The sequence below is a fragment of the Balaenoptera physalus genome (assembly GCF_965194825.1).
Source record: "Balaenoptera physalus genome assembly, chromosome: 19".
Lineage (NCBI taxonomy): Eukaryota > Metazoa > Chordata > Mammalia > Artiodactyla > Balaenopteridae > Balaenoptera > Balaenoptera physalus.
The window spans coordinates 66,022,414-66,045,219 of NC_138900.1; the positions used below are offsets into that span (position 1 = coordinate 66,022,414).

At 45.8% G+C, this 22,806-nt stretch overlaps 1 protein-coding gene across 14 annotated transcripts in view; it reads right to left on the minus strand.

Annotated features, from left to right (window-relative positions):
- The window catches only part of LOC309648402 (uncharacterized protein C16orf95 homolog), a 487,317-nt gene that overhangs the window by 387,505 nt on the left and 77,006 nt on the right, over window positions 1-22,806 (minus strand). For all 14 annotated transcript variants that reach the window (XM_082436948.1, XM_082436942.1, XM_082436947.1 and 11 more), the window contains exon 4: window positions 14,205-14,284. In XM_082436948.1, the coding sequence (XP_082293074.1) occupies window positions 14,205-14,284 (80 nt within the window). The remainder of the gene's footprint in view (window positions 1-14,204; window positions 14,285-22,806) is intronic.

The following is a 22,806-nucleotide window of genomic DNA, read 5'->3' on the forward strand; positions in this document are numbered from 1 at the left end:
ACATCTGATTCCCAAGAGATGACCCAAAGTGTGGCAGGTTTCTGCAGAGTGATGTGAGCTGGGTATTCATTCTATCTCTACCTGGCTGGGTCCCCCGTGCAGCTGCCACTCTGCAACAAGATTTGCTTTCACTCGGTACCAGTCTCAATGAGCCTGTGGGACAAAGGCCAATGCCACCAGCCTGCAACACAGCAGCGTGAACGCAGGCAGTAGGGCTGTGTTTGGAAAGTAGGCATGTGGGTGGCTTTCAACTCTGACATAAAGGACTAGCCAGTCTCTTTCATCTGTGGTGACCCAGACTCTAAATGGCCATACTGAGAAACGTCAACCACATGCTATAGATGAAACCCTAAAAACAGGGCTGTGGCCGATTGAAGACGGACAGTTTTTGCTCCTCCCCCCACTATGAGGCAGTCTAATTCCCCTCCTCCAGAATCTAGGCCAGCCCTAGGGACTTGGTTGGCCAATGGGATGCGGCAGGGTGACAGGTTAGGATGCCCAAGGCTAGACCCTAAGAAGCCTTCTGCTTCTATGTTTTCTCTAGGAGCACTCACTCCAGAAGCCCTGAGCAGATGTGACTGCACAGACACTGCCATTCAGGAAAGGCCATCTGGAGGTGCCAGTTCTAACTGAGCCGGCCTTCCAGCCACCCCCGCCAAGGTGCCTGCCATGTGAGCACAGCCACCTTGGGCCCCAGAACAGCCCATCCACTAGCTGAATATCACCAAGTGACAAGCTGAGCCCTGCCCAATTCCTGACCTTTATTTTGGCAAGATAAAATAAAATGTTCTCATCTTAATTTCTGCTACCCAAATTTCTGGCACTGAGTAATACTGAACTGGACGCTCTCCATGAGGGTGATGCTGCTGCCTAGAGGGTGTGTGGAAACTAGGGGCATATTTGGTTGAAACACTGACAGGGTGATACTGGCATTTATAGGAGGAGGGGCGCAGTCAAGGGACAGCTGGCATCCTGCAATGGACAAGAGAGCTTCGCTCAACCACAAATTACCCACATCCTGCATGACTTTTGACGCTGACAGAGATGAAGGTTCATTTTATAATTATCGGAGCCTGGAACATGACTCTTTTCTATATACAGATATAAAGCATTTTAAAATAATTTTAACATACCCTGAATTTTCCAACTACCATGTAAATCAAAGGAAGACTACAATTTGCTTGGTTCGAAAACTCATGAAAAATTGTTCAGCAAACACAGTGAACGCTGGCAAGCATTCATGGTGTCCGAGCCATCCACACAGCTCTCAAGAGCACTCCTTCTGAGGCTGCCGCCCTCCCGGCGAGTTTGCGTCTACAAGCAAAGATACTTAGTCTTTATTTCAAAATCTCAAAAATGAAAAGAAGCGCTTGACAACATGCCATGGAGAAATATCTCCTTTAAAACCCAGATTCATTTATGGTAAGGGTAGAGAAACATTTCACTACGTGGTCAAGACCGCTAGTACAGGCGAGCCTGAGCACTCGCACACTGAAACATATTTTAAATAAATAACTTCCCTATATTGCTCCTTTATGTAAGAATAACGGCACTGTTTTTGAAATTGTGTTCGTAAGTAGGCTATATTACGTGAATTCCATCAGGATAAGAAAGGAGGTATTGTGAAATCGTTGTTATAAAAAGGAGGCGTTAGGTGTGACAAGGTTGAAAACCATTGTGCCACGTGAACTTGGGTTCCTGGTGCCATCCAGGAAGGGTGGGAGTTTCCTGAAAGATTCCAAAGACCCTGTCGACGCTGTGATCCCTTTTGCTTACTCCGCCTAGCAAAAGATTGTAATACCGTCCTAGCAGGACGATATTAAGAGATCATTAGAAGAGAGAGAATAGCACTTAGCTGGATATTGAGAACAAGCAAAATGAACAAAGATCTTTATGCACAGGTCAATATTAATTGGCAAAATGTGTCTTTGACTCTCAAGAGCAGACCTGGGCTGTAATCCCTGTTGCCTAACTCCTATGTGACCCAAGGCAAGTCAGGCCCCCTCTCTGAGCTTCTTTCTTGTCTGTAAAATGAAGGAATTGAGTACGGCGATTGAAAAGAGTCCCTTTGCTTGGGGAGTCCCTGGAAGATGGCCTGTCTGCCGTGACCTTCTCAGTCGACAACTGGTCCTTCCATCCAGGGACCAGGAGGGGAAAGAATCCTCAAAATCAAAAAGCACCATTTCAAACTGACCAATATTAAAGACAGAAAAGAAAAAAATCCCGCAACATATTAATGGTTCAGAGCATGCATAGCAAGGTCATTTCTGGAGAGGAAAAGAAAAAAAAAAATAGGGGCTTTTCAGCCTGTGAATAAAAAGTGTCCTTTAACAGGCGATAATTATATACAGGAAGGCAATTAAAGTTTTAATAATTTAATTACCTTCCTGCAAACCCATCAAGGTAAAATATGGAGTGAAAACATTTTTGAGGGCCAGCAGCCACGAGGAGCGGATCAAAGGCCCCTGAGATAGCTGAGCTCTGAGGCAGTTGACACATTAATTTTTACGGGCTGACCGCCGTTATTAATAGAAGAAACTAGATGGAAGTATTTTTCCACGGTGGGGGGGACCACATCATCATTTGATGCCTGATGTTACAGCAAACATAGTTTTGGCTTCTCCCTGGAAATAAATCTTGTTTTCTTTGACCTTCGTTTGCTTGAGGCAGGGCCAACTTTCAAGACTGGACTTCATAGAGAGGGCTCCCCGCTCAGGGCTGCCATGTTGGAACATCAACAAGAAACCGTGAAAGGAGATCAAAGGGGGTGTGGTCAGAAACCACAGGACAGGGCTGGCACAGCCAGGCACAGTGGGGCGAGCGCATCTCAAAGCCGGCGCGCCCGCCAGAGATGGCCTGAGAGTCCCCCCCCAGCCTCAGCGTTCTCACCTACCAAGGGCCAGCTGCACTGCTCCTTACAAACATCTTTAAACCCACCCCCTACTTTGTTGTTGCTGTTGTTTTTATTGTTGTAAAATACACATGACATAAAATTCACCACTTTAACCATGTGAAAGCGTAGAGTTCAGATGAATTAAGTACATTCATGATGTTACACAACCATCACCTCTATCTAGTTCCCAAGCTTTTTCCCTCCCCAAGAGGAAACCCATCCCCATCAGCAGTGCTCCTCACTGCCCTGCCCCAGTCCGGACAACCACAAATCTGCTTTCCATCTCTGTGGATTTGCCTGTCCTGGACACATCCTATAAATGGAATCCTACGCTATGTGGCCCTTTGTGACTGGCTTCTTTCACCCATTATTTTTTATGTTTATTTTTATTTTTTTAACATCTTTATTGGGGTATAAGTGCTTTACAATGGTGTGTTAGTTTCTGCTTTATAACAAAGTGAATCAGCTATACATATACATATATCCCTATATCTCCTCCCTCTTGTGTCTCCCTCCCACCCTCGCTATCCCACCCCTCTAGGTGGTCACAAAGCACTGAGCTGATCTCCCTGTGCTATGTGGCTGCTTCCCACTAGCTAGCTATTTTACATTTGGTAGTATATATAAGTCCATGCCACTCTCTCACTTCGCCCCAGCTCACCCATTACTTTTTAAAAGAAGCTTTGTATTATTATCTGTAATAGAAGACCTGTATCACTTGCCATAAATGAAAAATGACCATAAAAATTAATACACTGAAAACTAGCTCATGTCACCAAGTTGCTGTAGGACACGGCACAACCCCCCAGAGGGTCCACAACGAGGAATCATTTTACATCAGTATGTGCACTTCTGCTCCATTCCACTTCAAAGCCACCTAACAGTCTTTGTAGGACTAAACTGTACACTAATACACTTTCTATTGATAGATATTCAAGATGTTTCCATTTTGTATTACAACAATGCTGAAATTGATATCTTTGTAATCATTCCGTGTGGGTATAATCTTGATATAAATTTCTGGAATGCCTGGATCAAAGGATATGTGCATTTTACATTTCAATTTGTGTTTCCAAGTGTTTTCTTTAGAGGTGGTCTCAATTCCTCCTCTCAGCATCAATGTACGAATACGCCCGTTTCTGCACCTAACCACCAATATGATGAGCTCCAGTCTCTAGATCTTGGCCAATCTGATAGGTGAAAAATGCATACACCTCATTGTGGTTTTAATTTGCATTGAGATGAGTATTCCTATCTCCATTTTATAGATGAGAAAATAGACTCAGAGAGGTTAAGGAACTCGCCCAAGGTTACACAGCGAGTAAGTGCAAAACCAGGATTTGGACCCAGGTCCACCAGACTCCAATTCCTGGGCTTGTCCCCCTACTTTCCTGCTGCTTCTCACAGCACGTGATGGATTCTGCCACTTGTGGATGTGGCTTGTTCCACAAATGGAGGGGAAGCTCCTGGTTGGCAGGTTCTATATTCCTTCCACAAGCCCCAATGTGCCTGACTCGACACGTAGGATATGAGCACCCCGTAGACACTGCTGGTGGAACCACTGGATTGGATTATCACACCTGCATACCCACAGTGCAGCCTGGCATTGAGGAGACCACAAAAGGAAAGGACAAACTATGGGGACAAACAGCCAGAGTCATCGTCACGGGAACCTCTGTGACCTTATAGTTTCTGCCATTCCCCCAAGCTGTGGTCACAGGGAGGGCACAGCTGGGCTGAAGGATGACTTATGCCAGTGCTCACAGGCACCTCTGGGGAAGGGACAGCTGGGGATGAAGGTGCTAGTGCCTAAATATATAGAACCGGGAAAAATAACCAGGACCATCTTCCACCAACTACATGCTCGGGGCTGGGGGGTTTCATACCCCACTGGTTCTGGCAAAAATGAGAGTGAATTTTTTTCAGGGTGTCAGGTGTCTATTAGAACTTATTGTAAGTACTAATAGAGCCCCAATGATCAGAGAGCCCAGAAGACCAACTGAGTGGACTTCCCACAGCCCTAAGGAAATAAACTAGGGCAGCGGGAGCCAGTCTCATGCATTTGAAGGGCTCCTCACAGCCTTCTTCAGCTCAAACCCTTTTCCATTTTGTGCTTCACAGCAACTTTCCGAGGCTGGTGCTGTGGTTCCATTTCACAGATAAGAAAATGGAGTTTCAGAGTGACAACATAGCTTGCTTGAGATCCCACAGCTGGTACTGCCAGATCCAGAAGTGGCTTTGATTGGATTCAATACCCAACAAGTATTCCCAATAGGCCCCCTTCCCAACACCCTCTCTGGGAGCCAGGGGTCCCCCAGGCCTTGTTCTTTCGGGGACAGCCCCAGGTCCTGACCTCTTGCCGCTTCTGCTAAAAAGAACATCTCCCATGTCCTGGAATGCAGCTTGGCGGCAGGGGGCTCGGAGGCTGCCGGGACCTCTCTCAGCACCCCTGCTCCCCTCCCAGCTCTGAGGTCTGACCTAACCACGGGCTGGACGGCTGCGGGTGGTTGGGTGGGAGGGACTGTACACCTCACCCTCCCCTCCTGGGCTCAGCAGGTACCGGGTGTGGGCCTGACAGCACAGATTCCGAGAGAAGCTCCATCAGCCCCGGCCCTGACCCGAAGCCCAGCTGGGCGGGTCTGGGATGAGAGGATACAGCACCACGCCTGGGCCCCACATGGTTATGGATGTCTGGGCCGGGCTCTAACCATCCCCTTTACAGCTTGCAAGGGCAGGCTGGGGTCTGAGTCTACATCTGCAAGGCAGAGGTGGGCTGAGGTGACCAGGGAGAGCACCACCCTTCCTCGGGGCCCTTCCGACAAGATGGAGGGTCCACGAGAGCCACCAGTAGGAGGCAGGCCCATGAGCTAAGCAAAATCCACCAAGTCCGGGGTGCCCTTAGCGGCCAAGCACCTCTTCTCCCCTTTCTTCCAACCCACCGCCCTTCCTCAGGGAGTGGCCCCCCCCGGACAGGTGATGGTGTTGCCAATTACAGGACTCTGCCCACCAGCCATCGTGATGGATGAGGGACGGGCACGTGATGAAGCGATCATGTATCCCCTGGCGTTTCTCCATGGCATCCGCACAAGATTGTTCTGTGGTAACAAGGCTGCAGTCACACATTGTCCTGGGAGAGTAAACCCCAGAAGCAGAAATGGGAGAGGGAGACAGTCCTGAAGCAGCTGGCATCTCCCACCTGTCCCTCCCAGGACCCAACAAATTCCCCTTGTTATACCTTTGCTGTCTCAGTACGAATTCTTACGGCTCACATTTCCTGAGTACATGCAGTGGCGGGGTGGCGGCGGGGGGCGGTGCACTGTTCTGAGTGCCGTGCTTGGATTAACTCATTCCGTCCCACCGGAGCCCTCCAGTGAGGAAAGGAAGCATGCAGGTCAACAGCTCACATGGCACAAAATCAACAGCGTGGCAGAGCCTGGATTCGAACCCAGGCCTGTGAGCTACCCTGGCATTCAGCAGAGCTTTGCAGGTGGGCATCGCTACCGCCAACAATAGCCAGAACTGCCTTGAGGTCAAGTGTGGCCACAGGACCTGTGTCGGCCAAGAAAACGGGAGTGAAAGTGGCACTGCCCCTCCTGGGCAGAGGCGTTCCGCCCTTGCACTCTTCTGCCCTCCCTCACCCAGCCTTGGCATCATGGACACACTTACTGATCTGGAGGTGCCTCTAGATCCAGGCAGCCTGGACGTTAAGCAAATTCACAGAGGGCAGCTGTCCTGGGAGCCACCTCCACCCACAGTCAACTCTGTACCAGCAAGAAATTGACACTTGTCATCCTCAGTCACTGGCTGTTCAGGGCTGTTTCTCACTGCAGCAGAGCGCGGCCTACTCTGACCGCAAAGCGTTTGTCCAACTAGCAAACAAGAGGCCGCCCAAACTCTCAGGCCAGCACTAACTCCTGTAACTTCCCAACAAACTGACACGCCCCATTCTGTTCGTTTTTGTTGATTAAATTGGTCTTGTAAAGGGAGGCTTCCTCCCCACCTCTCGGATTAAAGCCCCCTCAGAGCTTGACAGCATCCCTGTGCTGTGGACCCCTTTCAGACCCAAATGAGAGATCCCCTGGTTTGTTATCCCTCCAAGACCATTAGCAACAGATGTGACTGAGGATGATGCACTGACTGAGGATGAAGCCCAATTACACAGGCTCAATTACTACAGAGAATGGACCCTTTGGAAGCCAAAGGGCCTTCAATTAGTGCAATTTCTGCAGAAAATTACTTCTCAAAACTTTGAGGTGAAAATGACCAAAGGGGACAATAAGAAGGGGGGCTCGAAAATGATGAGATAGGGTTAAAATGCAGGTGTATTGACCGTGGGGGACTCACAAACACCACAGAGCATCCGATTTCAGCAAAGGATAGTCCAACCAGAAAAAAACGCACACACCTCTGTGCACACAGAGTGGTTCCTGGGAACCCTGAGCCTCATCCGTGGATCCACATTACTAAAAGTTCATTCTCGGGATCATTCTCAGCACTAATCCTCTCAGAGCCCCAGAGCAGCCCATCCAGCCTTCACAACATCAGAACTCGTCTCTCTAAACCACCCTGTCGGTCGGTACAGGCTCACCTCAGAGATGGTGCAGGTCCGGGTCCAGGCAATCACAGTAAAGGGCATATCACAATAAAGCGAGTCACACAGATGCTTTGGTTTCCCATTCATATAAAAGATATGTATACACTATACTGTAGTCTATTAAGTGTGCAATAGCATTACGTCTTAAAAAATGTGGAAACCTTAATTAAAAAATACTTTATTGCTAAAAAATGCTACCCATCCTCTGAGCCTTCAGCAAGACATAATTTTTTTGCAATGGTAACATCAAAGGTCATTCATCACAGATCACTGTAACAAAATATGATAACAGTGAGAAAGTTTGAAATATTGCAAGATTTACCAAAATGTGACACAGAGACACGAAGTGAACAAATGCTGTTGGAAAAATGGTGCCCACAGACTTGCATGATGCAGAGTTGCTACAAATCTTCAATTTGTAAAAATGCATTATCTGCAAAGTACAATAAAGCGAAGCACAGCAAAATGAGGTCTGCCTCATTATTAAGCACCTACTGTGTGCCAGGCACTGCACTGAGCCCCAGGGACACAACAGCAAATGGAGACCCAGCCCTCAAAGAACCCACCATTTCATGGGGGAAGGGAGACAAAGGCAGGTCCACAAATAAGCAGGACGGGTCGATCAGCACTGTGGACATAATTGAAATGGGCCCCCCCACCTTCCGCATGCCTGGTGGTCCTTGAGCTGGAATAATCAGGGGGGCTTCTCAGAGAAGGGGACTTTTGAGTTGCAAATTGAATGAGAGAAGCACGCAGGATGATGACCAGAGCCGAGATGGAGAGGAAGATCTTGATGGGAGCTACAGCCATCCATGGCGGAGGCTCTGCATCGCCTGCCTTCCCTCAGGCCGGATCTGGGCTAAGACAGGCATGGGGTAGATGATAAGTGGCCACTAAGGGTCCAGCTACCCAATCGGACAGCCCCGGACACCAGTCTGACCTGTCACCTATTCACTGAGTGCTCTTGGTCAGGTCATCTCCCCTAACCTCAGCTCCCTCACCTCTAATGTAGAAAGAATGATAATATTTGCCACTTAGGTCTGTGCACTTCTGGACATTTATCCCAGAGAAATTCGAATAGGTCCAAGTACAAGTCTTTCCACTCATGTTCATAGCAGCTTTATTTGCAACAGCCAAAAGGTAGAACCAGCCCAGGCATCCTCAAACAGGTAGATGGACAAACTGTGGTACACCCTCACCATGGAATACCACTCAGCAAGAGAAAGGAATGAACAACACCTGGATGGACCTCCAGGGAATTTTTCTGGGTGAAAAAGAGCCAGTCCCAAGGTTATATACTGAATGATTACATATATATGACATTTTTGAAATGACAGAATTTTAGAAACAGAGAAAGGTTAGTGGTTGCCAGGGGGTAGAGAAGGGGTGGAGGAAGGGGCAGGAAGGAGGTCGGCATGGTTATAAAAGGTCAACAGGAGGGGTCCTTATGGTGATGAAGCTATTCAGTATCTTGTCCAGCTATAAAATTTGAACAGAACGTGCAGGGCAGCCATGCAAGGCCCGTGGATAGTGAAGAGTAGGCAGATTAGAGAAAATTTCAAAATATCACCAAACTAGCAGAAAGTCTCCCATTTTTTCCTCCAATATCCCCTGTATGGGCTCACAATGGCCTCAAACCTGGACACAGGTACCAGGCTCAGGGAGAGACAGAGAGACCAAGAGACAGGTCAGGGGAGAACACAAGCCCTCCAGAAGGGGGAAGGGACACAGCAGGGAAATCTTGTTTCAATTTTTATTTTCTTCTGTTCTCTTGCACTCAGTTCTCAGACATTCCCAGGGCATAGGGAATGACAGCAGCCACAGCAGTGACCCATGGCCCCTACTTGAGAGGAAGCAGAACCTTCCTTACTGATCAGAAAAGCTGTGGTCCCGTCTCTGTCTCCCAATCTGGATGCGGGCACAGCTATCAACTGTGTGCAGCAGAGCAGAGTAACTGAAGTCCCAGCTCTCTGAATGGAGGACCCACAGCGAGTCCAGGGAACCAGAAATCACTAAGGAGCCCACAGAGTGGGAGGAGGCAAGGAAAGGGACCCTTTAAAGCTATGCATGAGCTCCTGGGCTCACCCCTAAGCTGCGTGCACGTGCACGTGCCTGACCCTGAACAGCATACCTAAGACTTTGAGAACTGAACACAGAACAAACCATCATCCAGATCCAAGACTGGCCACTGGGTGGTGCACACACAGGGCAGCTCTGACCAGCATGGCAGAGCTTTTGGAAACTGACCTGCCATCAAGACCACAGCTGGCAGGAGGCTGGTGGGAACTTGCTGCCTGAACAGGTCAATTGCCCAATCAAACAAAACTAGCAAAGTCCTCTGTGGCATTTAAACAAGACCTAGAGCCTCATAATATAATATTCAAAATGTCTGGAATACAAATGAAAGTGACTTAGCATACGAAAAAACAGGAAAATCTCAACTTTTACCATCAAAGACAAGGACCAGACCCCCATACCTGTATGACGCAGATGTTAGAACGATCAGAAAGACTTAGAACTAGCTATTATAAAAATGCTCCAGGAAGTAAGGGCAAACACTCTTAAACTGAATGGAAGGATAGGAAGTCTCAGCAAAGAAAGAGAATATAAAGAAGAAGCAAATTGAAATTTTAGAACTCAAAAGTACAATAACCAAAATGTTAAAGCTGGATGGGCTCAATAACAATATCGAGATAGCAGAGGAACGAATCATTGAGTATGAGGACAGATTATTAGAAATTATCCAATTTGAACAACAACAAAAAAAAGGAAAGCAAAAGAATTCTAAGAACAGAAAAAACAAATGAACAGGAACTCATGGACCGGAACCAGAAGGTCTAACATTCATGTCCTAGGAATCCCAGAAGGAAAGGAGAAAGAAAAAATGCAGTGCAGAAAAATATCTAAGAAAATAATAGCTGAAAACTTCTCAAATTTATCAAAAAGCGAAACCTACAGATTCAAGAAGCTCAGTGAATCCCCAAAAGGAGACACTCAAAGAAACCCATGTCTAGATACATTATCATCAAAATAATCAAAGCAGAAGACAAAGAAAAAAATCTTGAATGCAGCCAGAGAAAAACAACACATTACTTATAGGAAAACAATGAAGCAAAACCCAACAGAACTAAAAGGAGAAACAAATCCACAATTATAGTTAGAGAGTTCAACACTCATCTCTTTGTTCAAGGAAACAAATAGATGAAATCAGCAAGGATATAGATGAACTGACAACACCATCAAGCAATTGGATCTAATTTATAAAACACCACCAATAGCAAAATGCACGTTTTTTTTCAAGTGCACACAGAACACAAAGATCAACAACCACTTCCTGGGTCATAAAACAAACCTTAACAAATTTACAAGAACTGAAACCATACAAAGTATGTTTTCTGATAATAATGAAATTAAACTAGAAATCGATTACAGAATGATAACAGGAAAATATCCAAAAACTTGAAAACTAAAACATATCTAAATAATTGATAAGTCAAAGAGTTCTCAAGGAAAATTAGAAAATATTTTTAATTGAATGAGAATGAAACTATGATGTAACAAAACTTGCGGAATCCAGCTAAAGCAGTGCTGAGAGAGAAATTTTTATCATTAAATGCTTATTTTAAGAAAGAAGAAAGGGCTTAACCCAATGATCTAAGTTTCCATCATTAGAAACTAGAAGAGCAAAATAAACCAAAGTAAGCAGAAAAAATATATAATAAACAATAGAAATAAATGAAATTGAAAAGAGAAAAATAATAGGGAAAAATCAGTGAAATGAAACACTGGTTTTTCAAAATAATAAAATTGATAAAACTCTAGCAAGAAAGACAAATAAAAAAAGAAGACACAAGTTATTAATACCAGGAACACAAGAAAGCATATCATTACAGACCCTCAAACATCAACAGTGCAATACAGGAATACTATAAACAACTCTATGTTGCCAATACATTTGACAATTTAGATTAAATGGGAAAATTCCACAAAAACTAGAAACTAACAAAATTCACCCAAGATGAAATAGATAATATGAATAGTTTGATAACCATTTTTAAAAATTGAATTCATAGTTTAAGATCTTTTAAAAAAGAAGTCTCCAGGTCCACGTAGTTAAACTGATGAATTCTACCAAACATTTAAAGAAGAAATAACACCATTCTACACAATTTCTTCCAGAAAGAGGAAAGGAGGAAATGCTTACCAATTAATTTTATGAGGCTGGTACCTGATACCAAAACCAAAACCCTGATACCAAAACCAAAGATAGTACAAGCTAAAAAATTTTAAAAGCTACAGACCAATATCTTTCATGAACATATACAGACCAATATGTTTCATGAACATAAGCACAAAAATCCTTAACAAAATACTAGAAAATTGAATCTATCAATATATAGAAGGAATAATACACCACAACCTAGTACAGTTTACCCCAGGAATGCAAGGCTAGTTCACTATTCAAAAATTAATCAGTGTAATCTACCATATTAACAGTTTGAAGAAAATCCATACAATCACGTGAATTGATACAGACAAATCATTTGACAAAATTCAATATCCACCAATGATTTTTTTAAAACTCTCTAAAAACTAGAAATAGAAGAGAACTGCCTCAATCTAATAAAGGGAATCTACCAAAAAAGAAAAAAATTCCTACAGTCAGTATCATACTTATGATGATGAAAGACTGAACACTTTTCTCCTAAGATTGGGAATTAGGCAAGAATATCTATTCTCAACACTCATGTTGAACATCATCCTGGAAGTCTCAGCCAGTGCAATAAGACAAGACAAAGCAATAAAAGATACACAAATCGAGTGGAGAAAAAGGAACCCTCCTACACTGTTGGTGGGAATGTAAATTGGTACAGCCACTATTGAGAACAGCATGGAGGTTCCTTAAAAAACTAAAAATAGAGTTACTGTATGATCCAGCAATCCCACTCCTGGGCATATATCCAGAGAAAACTATAATTCAAAAAGATACATGCACCCCAGTATTCATTGCAGCGCTATCTGCAATAGCCAAGACATGGAAGCAACCTAAATGTCCATAGACAGATGAATGGATAAAGAATATGTTTTATATATATACAATGGAATATTACTCAGTCATAAAAAAGAATGAAATAATGTCATTTGCAGCAACATGGAGGGACCTAGAGATTATCATACTAAGTAAGTAAGTCAGACAGAGAAAGACAAATACCATCTGGTATCACTTATATGTGGAATCTAACAAAACGATACAAGTGAACTTATTTACAAAACAGAAATAGACCCAAAGACATAGAAAACAAACTTATGGTTACCAAAGGGGAAAAGGGGGGTAATAAATTAGGAATTTGGGATTAACATACTACTATATATAAAACAGATAACCAACAAGCACCTACCGTATAGCATAGGGAACCATACGCAATATTTTGTAATAACCTATAAGGGAAAATAATCTGAAAAAGAATATATATATATATAAAACTGACTCACTTTTCTGTACACCTGATACTAACACAACATAAATCAACTTTACTTCACTTTACTTCAGTTTTAAAAAAGGCATACAGGGACTTCCCTGGTGGCACCATGGTTAAGACTCCACGCTCCCAATGCAGGGGGCCCAGGTTCGATCCCTGGTCAGGGAACTAGATCCCACATGTATGCTGCAACTAAGAGCTCGCATGCCACAACTAAGGAGCCCTCCTGCCACAACTAAGACCCGGTGCAACCAAATTAATTAGTTAATTAATTAAATTTTTTAAAAAACAGCATACAAATCAGAAAGAAAGAAATAAAACTCTCCCTATTCACAGGATGGCTAAAATAAAAAGTCTAACCACACCAAGTATTGGCAAGAACATGGAGAAACTGGAACTCTCCTACACTGCTGGTGGGAATGTAAAATGATGCAACCACTCTGGAAAATAATCTGGCAGTTTCTCAAAAATGTAAACATTCATCTACGATATGATCCAACAATACCACTCCTAGGTATTTTCCTGAGAGAAAGGAAAACACATGTCCACACAAAGACATATACACAAATGTTAACAGCAGCTTTATTTGTAATAGCCCCCAGCTGGAAACAACATAAATATTCATCAGTAGATGAAAGGAAAAACTATGATAAATTCATACATTGGAATATTAATCAATGATAAAAAGAAAGAATTACTGATGCATGCTACAACATGCACCAATCTTGAAATAATCATGCTGAGTGAAGTAAGCCAGTCAAAAAGCAAACACTTAATATAATTCTAGGAAATTCATATTGCCATGTGACAGAAAGCGGATCAGGAGTTGCCTGAGAATGAGGTAAGGGGAGGGTGAGAGGAATCACAAAGGACACTAGGAAACTTTGGGGGAGAGGGAGTACCAATGACATTTTCATTATTTTGATTTTGGTAAAGGTTTCATAGTTGGATATGTATGTCAAAACATCAGAGTCTATGATTTAAATGTATGCAGTTCCTTGTATGTCAATTACACTCAAAGATTTTTTTTTTTTTAACTCAACAGGCAGAAAACAAACAACCCAACTAAAAATGAACAAAAGGCTGTAACTGATACTTAGCCAAAGAGGGTACACGGATAACAAATAAACACATGACAAGAAGTCTAACATCATTAGCCATCAGGGAAATGCAAATCAAGATCATGATGAGATACCACTACACACTCACTAAAATAGTTAAAACTAAAAATACTCACAATGCCGAGTGCTGGTGAAGATGCACAAAAGTGGGAACTCTCATCCTTTGCTGGTGGAAATGTACAGTGATGGATCCACTCTGGAAAACAGTTTGGCAGTTACTTAAAAACTTGAACATTCACCTACCATATGACCCAGCAGTCTCACTCCTGGTATTTACCCAAGAGAAATAAAGACATGTTTACACAAAAACCTGTACACAAATGTTAACAGCAGCTTCGTTCATAATCGCCAAAATCTGGAAACAATCCAAAAGTCCCTCAACTGGCGAACGATAAACAAATCACGGTCCATCCAAACCATGGAATACCACTCAGAAAGAAAAAAGAGGAGCCGTTGATACATGCAACGGCTTGGCTGGATCTCAAAGGCATTGTGCTGAGTGAAATAAGCCAGGCTCTAAGGTTCCATTCTCTATGATTCCACTGATACGACACTCTGGAGAGGACAAAACTATCGTGATGGGGACTGACCAGGAGTTTCCAGGGGCTGGTGATGAGGGGAGGGTGTGACTGCACAGGGGTACATGAGGGAGATTTTTGGAGTGGTGCAGCTGCCCTGTATCTTGATTGCGATGATGATGACACAAATCTATACATGCGTTAATACTCATAGGACCATACAACAAAGAGAAAGTCAATTTTCGCGTATGTTAACTTAAAAAATAAAAAGGTAGGAAGGAGTGATGGGTGTTAGAGCTCTGTGGCCCCCCACCCTAGACCCTGTGCTAATGAAGAAAAACGTCTCCCAAACCACGTGACTCCAATCAGAGCAGTAGGACCCTGGCTCTGCATCGGTTGGTGTGCAGGGAAGGGGGACAGATCCTCCCCGTGCGAAATGGAGAAAATTCACATTTGTTGGAAATCGCATAACCATGATTCTCCCACTCAGCCCATTTAGTCCTGAACCTAGAATGAGGTAATAATTATACAGCCCAAGGAATCTTAACGGCATGGAGGAGAAACCCAAGCAAACCCGGTGAGGGGGAAGTTCTACCAGAAACAGGAAATTTGAGCCTGACCAGAGGTCTCAGGGCTTCGCTCCCTCCTGCGATTGTGAGTTCTCAGCCAGGGCACTGTTAATCCCAAGGCGGCTCCGAGACTCCAAGTCTCCAGCAAACGTGCTTCAAAGGCAGACTTTGGGGTAAATCCCCACACATCACTTGTCCTCAGCCCGCCACGGTGGTGAGATGGGTCTCGATGTACAGACTGACCACATGCACTGCAGGACATCTGTATTCCTGGCCCCTCCCCATCACTGTCAGAGCCAGAAGTTCCATCCCCGTGTTTGTCTAAACAACCCTTGGGCGGTGCCTTCGCTTGAGTGGCCGGGAAAAGAAAGGGATGTTGAGTTGGAAAAAACTGCTGTCTTCACCCTGATTGGAAGAGTGTCCCCAGGGCCCAGGGGACAACACAATTTCACGCAATGAGATGAAAAACCTTAATGTACAAACACCCTCAGTAGTTTTAGGCCCCTGTCTATGAGAAAGGATGCCAGTTCTGACCAAATAACCCCTCCCCCTTCCTCAGTGCCCTTTGAGGAGTGGTCTGTAACCCTCAGACTGAACCCCATGAAGGTTAAAGCCTTCAGCAGGGCTGCATCTGGACCACAGAACTTGCGGTTCAGACCAACAGCAAGGCAGCCTGAGGTCAAATAGAATGCCCTGGATTTGGAAACAGAAAACCTAAGTCCAAGCCTGGACCTCACTGCCTCACCTCTCTGAGTCTCAGTGTCCTCATCTGTAAAATGGGGATAACAGGACAAGCTCTTTCCCACGTCATAGTGCTTCACACATTCTGTTCCCTCTTTCTGTGGATGCTCTTCTCAGGCTCTCACAGCTGTTTCCTTCCTGTCCCAGAAGTTTTCTTGCAAAATGCCACCTCCTCAGAGGCACCTTCCCATCCAAAGTAAACTCCTACCCCAGTCACTTTGCATCACAGTGTCCTGTTGAATTCCACCAGGCATTTGTCACTACTTGGATCGTCTCTGTCCTCTCTAGGCCGTCGTTCTCTTCCAGACGAGAATGCAAGCACCAGGAAAGCAGAATCCTGGTCATCTCACCTCCACTCTATACACCAGGACCCAATACACAGCACACGCACACTGCATTTTGGCTGGATGAGTGATGATTCTCCAATTTCCAGGGTCGCTTCAGGATCAGGGGAGCCTGGGCAAGCAAGTACTCTGCACCTCAGAGTTGGTGGGTCTCACTAAGTAGACCTCTGAGACACCCACTCACATGCTCCCTAGGAAACCAAGAGCAGGAGTCCGGTGTAAAAAGCCTCAAATCATAAGATTCGGAATGCTGCATTTCGCCAGCTTGCCAGAGTACAATTTTGCTAGGAAATAAAAATACATAATATTGCCACAAAATTCAGAACCAGTTAGAGTCCCAGTTTATTAGCCAGACCAGATGCATCTTTCCCTCTGTGTCAGTTATGTTCACCAAACATTCAGGAATCGACTTTCAACGTTCTTTCAAAGCAGGAACCCAGCCGAGGGCTCCACACTGGAATTTAAATTACATTTGGATGCTAAGCTTAGCACCTAAAATAAAACTGAACTTCTCCATGGTGTCTCAACACCCCACCCTCCCAAGAGTGATCCATCGGCTGACATTTAAGTTAGGAGAGAAGGGTCTGCACTTTGTAGCAGTCAGACCCCAGGGGCATCACCCACCCTCACAGTGCCTCAAATTTCCTCATCAGTGAAATGGGGATAATGCTCACTACATAAATAGATACGTGAACACCAATCCTTACAACAGCATTAGCCCATGGTAGGCACTCAATAAACATTATTTGTGATCAGTATTCCTCGCTGGGAGGCTTTGAGCAAGCCATTTCACTTTTTGAGCCTCATTTTCTAGTTTGCAAAGTGGGTACAGAAATCCTTTCCTGCTTGCAAGGTTGCTGAGACAGTCAAATTAGATCACCTCCGAGAATGTGCTAGTTCCCCAGGGATGCGTGGTCTCCCCTTGCTGACTGAGGGGAATTAGAGAGAGGCTAACGAGGTTTTAAAAGCATGTCTTCTCTAAGCAAAATCCGTGGGGATGAAAATCCTTTCCTGAAATTTTAATCAGAGCTATGAACCAAGTGCTAGGGGAAAAGGGGGAGGGAGTGGGGGTATGTGCTATGATAGTCATTGGCATGGGGGTACCAGGACAGCAAGATGGAGTGGTGGCTAGAGGTACAGGCTCCAGGCCAGCTGCTGTAGGAGGGGGGGAAAGGGCACTGGGGCTGGAGATCTAGAGGGTCTAGGAGGAAACAGGGAGTGACTCTTTAAAGGTACTGGGTCTCCTTTTGGGGTGACAAAAGCATTTCAGAACTAGATAGAGGTGATGACTGTACAACGTTGAATGTACAAAATTCCACTGAATTTAACACTTTAAGATGGTAGCCCCAGATGGCACCCCTGTGCAAATTTGAAAAAGATATCCCTTCCCCAAGATACTTTGCTGCCACTTTCTGCAAAACTGACACAATAAATATACAAATCTACAATGACTATTACGTGAGTGGTGCCTTGGATTGTGCAGTGTACAACCTATACAACTGTACTTAGCAGCCCGAGGAGCCCATGCACCCAGTAAGGCTTAAGGAAATCAGCTGAGCACAGATATGTGGATTTTAAATGGTTACAGAACAGAACATGGAAAAGAACCTCAGCAGATGTGGAGAAATAGGAACCTTTATACATTACTGGTGGGGATGTAAAATGACTCAGTCACTGTGGAAAACAGTTTGGCAGTCCCTCAGAAAGTTAAACATAGAAATACCACATAACCAGTAATTCACTCCTAGGTATATACCCAAAAAGAATTGAAACAAGAAGTTGTACACAAATGTTCATGGCAGCATTATTCACAGTAGCTAGAAGGTGGCAACAGCCCAAATGTCCATTAGAAGAATGGATACATAAAATGTGATTTATCCACACAATAGAATAGTAATCAGTCATAAAAAGGAATGAAGTACTGACACATGCTACGATGTGGATTAGCCTCGAAAACATTATGCTGACAGAAGCCCATCACAAACAGCAGCATGATTCCATTATATGAACTGTCCAGAAGAGGTAAATCCACAGACATAGAAAGCAAACTAGTGATCGCCAGAGCCTGAGGAGAGGAGGAAACAGGGAGTGACTCTTTAAAGGTACTGGGTCTCCTTTTGGGGTGACAAAAGCGTTTCAGAACTAGATAGAGGTGATGACTGTACAACGTTGAATGTACAAAATTCCACTGAATTTAACACTTTAAGATGGTTAATTTTGTGTAATGTGAACGTCACCTCAATTTTCAAAATCCCTCAGCAGTTACATTTAGGAAAAGCCAACAAGGACAGAGAATGACACACGGACCAGGTGCCCACCCCTTATGCTAAAAGGACACATAAGCCCTGGCATGAACTTAGATCCCCTTGGGAAAGAGAAGAGAAGGGATGCAGAGGAAACTGACTCTCCAACATGAGAGGTCTTAAACTCGGTGTGACCGAGTTCCTTGGAACCGGCACATTGGATCTTCCAGCACTCAGTGGAACGGGATCTCAAGAGAGAAGTTTGATTATAGAGAAATAGGGAAAGGCACAGCTGTGCACAACAGATTCGAAAATGTGAAAGTCAACATCTACACTCGGAGTAGAATCCTGTTATCATTCCCATCGCACAGACAAGCTCATCAAGACCTGGGGAAGCTAAACCACCTGCCCAGGAGACACGGCTGATACCTAACAGGCGAACCCAGGCAGCCTAATCCTAGAGACCCAGTCTGGACCCACTCCCTCTACCATCTCCCACATGAAAAGAGGTCATCAGTCTAAAAAGGCTGTCAGAGCAAAGGAGCAGAGGGTTTAAATAGAATGCATGCTTCTTTCTGGGAGTATGCAAAGCTTGATCTTGGAGATGATGATGGTGATGACGGGCGTGGGGATGGTGATGAAGATGCTGATTATGAGGATGATAGTGATGACGATGATGATGATGATAATGTCGGTGGTGATGGTGATGATAGAGATAGGAATAGTGTGCACAGCACAGAATAGTTTTAGTGATTTACTCAGGAAAAATATTTAAAATCCTTTGTATAATTTCTGGCATACAATAAAGCCTGCAGTGAATGCCATCTATTGTGATTGTTGTTGCTATCATTATGAACGTCTGGTTTTAAATGACTTGTAAGCAATTTTAAGTAGATTTTTAAGCACCCCTCAACCTGTGACCTGTATTAATTAAGACTTGAGGCCCATCTCAAGCTGGCTCATGCCAATCAGGGGATTACTTGCTTCTCCTAACTAGAGAGTCTGTGCTGCAGTTAATATGGACCAGGAGGCTCACACAGTGCCCCCAGGTCCTGGTCTCCCTCCTCCCCTCTGCTGTTTTCCTCTGCTCCGGGTTTCATTTTGGGTAGGTTCTCCCACAGGGATGGCAAGGAGCTTCAGGCAGCCTCACGTCCAAATCACCACAGCTTGACAATCCCAGGGCAAAGGGAGCGTCTCCTTTGCAGTGTTCCAGCAGAAGACTCCTGGAGGGCCCTCATTAGATACATTTGGGTCATACGACATCTCCGAATCAGTCACTGTGGTCAGAAAGGGTAGAAAGGGTGTTCTCACTGCTGAGCCCAGGTCCTATGCTCCTGCAGTCAAGTGGACCAGGGGTGGAGGGAAGGTGATTCCTTGAAGGGGAACAAAGGGGAGATGGGTGCAGAGTGGGCAACATCAGCAGATAGCCACTGCATGCCCAGGGCACTGGGAGGTCCCGGCGTGGACAGCCTGCGCCTTCGGGGAAGCATCTATTCAGCTGGCATCTACTGAGGGCTTGCATGCACCAAGCAAGTGGACCATTTCCTGCAGATCTGGGGAAGCTGGCCTCTTACCCGCCTCCAGGAGAGAGGCTGGGGTCCACCGCAGCTGTGGACGAGAGAAGACACTGCCTCCCTGGCCCTTCCATTACAAGAAAGGGTTAAAATCTTGGGGAGGAGCCTCCCCATTCTGGCAGCCCGATGGGAGGGAGCCCACCCACAGGCTTCCTGCAGGGGAGGGAAAGACTGGGTGGCCTGAGGCAAGGTATGCTGGGGTGGGCCTGCTTACTCAGAAAGCCCAGAGGCAGCAGACCCTGGGTCAGAGTTTAGCCCCAGAGAGCCGCTGGGTTGAGTTCATTCTTCTTAACTGATATCATGACGCATCTTCTGGAGAAGAAGGAAATGATCTCCCAGGAATGCATGTAAAGATGGTCTACGGGGTGTTTCTGGGATTAGGCAGGCGACAGGAGCTGCAGGATTGAAAGTGGTGTGTGTGGGGGAGAGTGAATGAGTGTGTGAGTGCATGTGGTGTACAAGGAGGAGGAGGAGGAGTGCAGAGACCTCCACTGTCTTAGCCACTAACCCCCTAAGCCAGGTAGGGTCACAGTGAACCTCCCCTGAGAGCTGGGCACAGAGCCAAGCGCCCTCCTCTGCTGTCGGCAGCTGAGTGAGGCGAGGCGCGGACAAACTCGGCTGCCGTTTCTCAGAGACACTGACCGACCGACGTGGCCAGCGCTGCGGTCTGGGACTCACAACCAAACCTTCTGACTCCGAAACCACCACCTTCCCACTACAGCCCGTGGCCTCCCATCCCCGACAAACGGCTATCTGTGTCTCTTCGGCCAGGCTTGGGAAACTCACTGAATCTGAAGAAAACAACCCTCCAGGCCAGTGGGTGCAAACTAGGGACCTTTGGGCTGGATTCACCCCTCACGTGGGTTTTGCTGGCCATCACTTTGCTTGGTAAAACTTTGGACTTCATTATCTTCAGGCAGTTCATCGTAGCTCACCACGCCATATTTCCTTACATCCCCAAATGCCAATCATTTCTGTTATCTGCCCTGCTACTCGAGGCCTTTCAGGGAACAGGGAATAACCAGCTGTTGACAGTGCTCTCAGATAGGTCTTTGTCAAAGTGAGCTGTGACTTCAGCCCTCCGGGACATAGTTCTACCTCGGTACAGAGAAGGTGTCTAATCCATCCTCCCATGATGATGAGGATGATGACAGTGATAGTGAGAAAGGTGGTGATGATGATGTTAAAGAGAAAAACCACTCATGACCCTTGTTAAAATGGTGAGGCAGCCTTTATTCAAGACTGTTGCAATAAGTGTAGGGACCACTGCGATGAGATTTTGCAGGAGGAAAGAAAGAGAGATTGGGTTCAACTCTGAATTCAACAATGAACAGTGAGAATTTATAGCCAGTGTCAACAGATGGAACATTAATAGTAGGAAGCATCAGGGATGGATGAGGGAGACTCTGGCTAACCAGACCCAACAGGATTCTTGCTGAAGGCAGCCCAGGGGGTCAGACATCACCAGGGAGGGTGGGGATGAGGAGCTCGGGTGGTCAGAAATCAAAGGTGGGCGATTCTGGCTAAACCGACTTAGCAGGCTTCTTGCTGAAATTGGGCTCTGGAGGACATGCCCAAGGATGAGGCCTCGTTGAAAAAGTGCTCAGAGGCGCCTGACTAGAGTCTGGTCCAGGGAGAGTGGGTAAGTGGTGAGTGAGTGACTGGCCCCAAGCCCCACCCACAACACGTCTGCAGTTGTGCAGCCCAACGCTGCCGGCATCTGCTCATCAAGTCTGACGAAGGCAAAGACAACTTTTGGCTGTGGTTTCATTTCAGTTATAAAGACACATGTTTTGAATTTTGAAACCACTCACAGGCCCTTCTTTCTCACCTTCACAGAACTCCCAGGGTCCTAGGGCACAATTAGGAAGTGCTGGTCTAGAATAAAACTGTGTTCCGGTCCCCAGTGGTAGGGAGTGTGGTCAGCTAGCTGTCAGTCCGTTCAGGTCTGTCCCAGCTGCAGAGAGCTGCCCAGCCAAGCCAGCCTCCCGGAGGCATGGGTATAAGGGCTGGGCATTGAAGCCGACAGACACTCTGACCACAGTCCTCACTCCAAGTGCCCCATCAGACTGGCCCAGGCTCTACCAGGCCACATCGAAGTTCAGCTTCTTCCTCTACCCAGTCCTGCTTCCTCTGCCTTCCTTTCAAAAGTATTAAGTCCCCAAAAAAGTCTTATACCCAACCTGTCTCAGTATCTAGTTCCAGAGGCCCACCTGTGACAGATGCAGTGAAGAATTCTGGGGCTTCCCTGGTGGCACAGTTGTTAAGAGACCGCCTGCCAATGCAGGGGACACAGGTTCGAGCCCTGGTCCAGGAGGATTCCACAGGCAACTAAGCTTGTGCACCACAACTACTGAGGCCGCATGCCACAACTGCTGAAGCCCACACACCTAGAGCCCATGCTCTGCAACAAGAGAAGCCACTGCAGTGAGACGCCCACACACCGCATCGAAGACTGGCCCCCGCTCGCCGCAACTAGAGAATGCCCGCACAGCAACGAAGACCCAACGCAGCCAAAGATAAAAAAAAAAAAAAGAAGAAGAAGAAGAAGAAGAATTCTGACCTTTCTCCCCTCACACAGTCTCAATGTTGGGGGTCATGGGCGCATTTGCTTGACACCTCCAAATACATCGGAGAGCGTCAGTTCTCTGAGACAGAGCAGCCGGGCTGACGATGGAGATGGGATGAGGGAGGAAGGGGAAGGGAACCAGAGCCTCTGTGACCCTCCA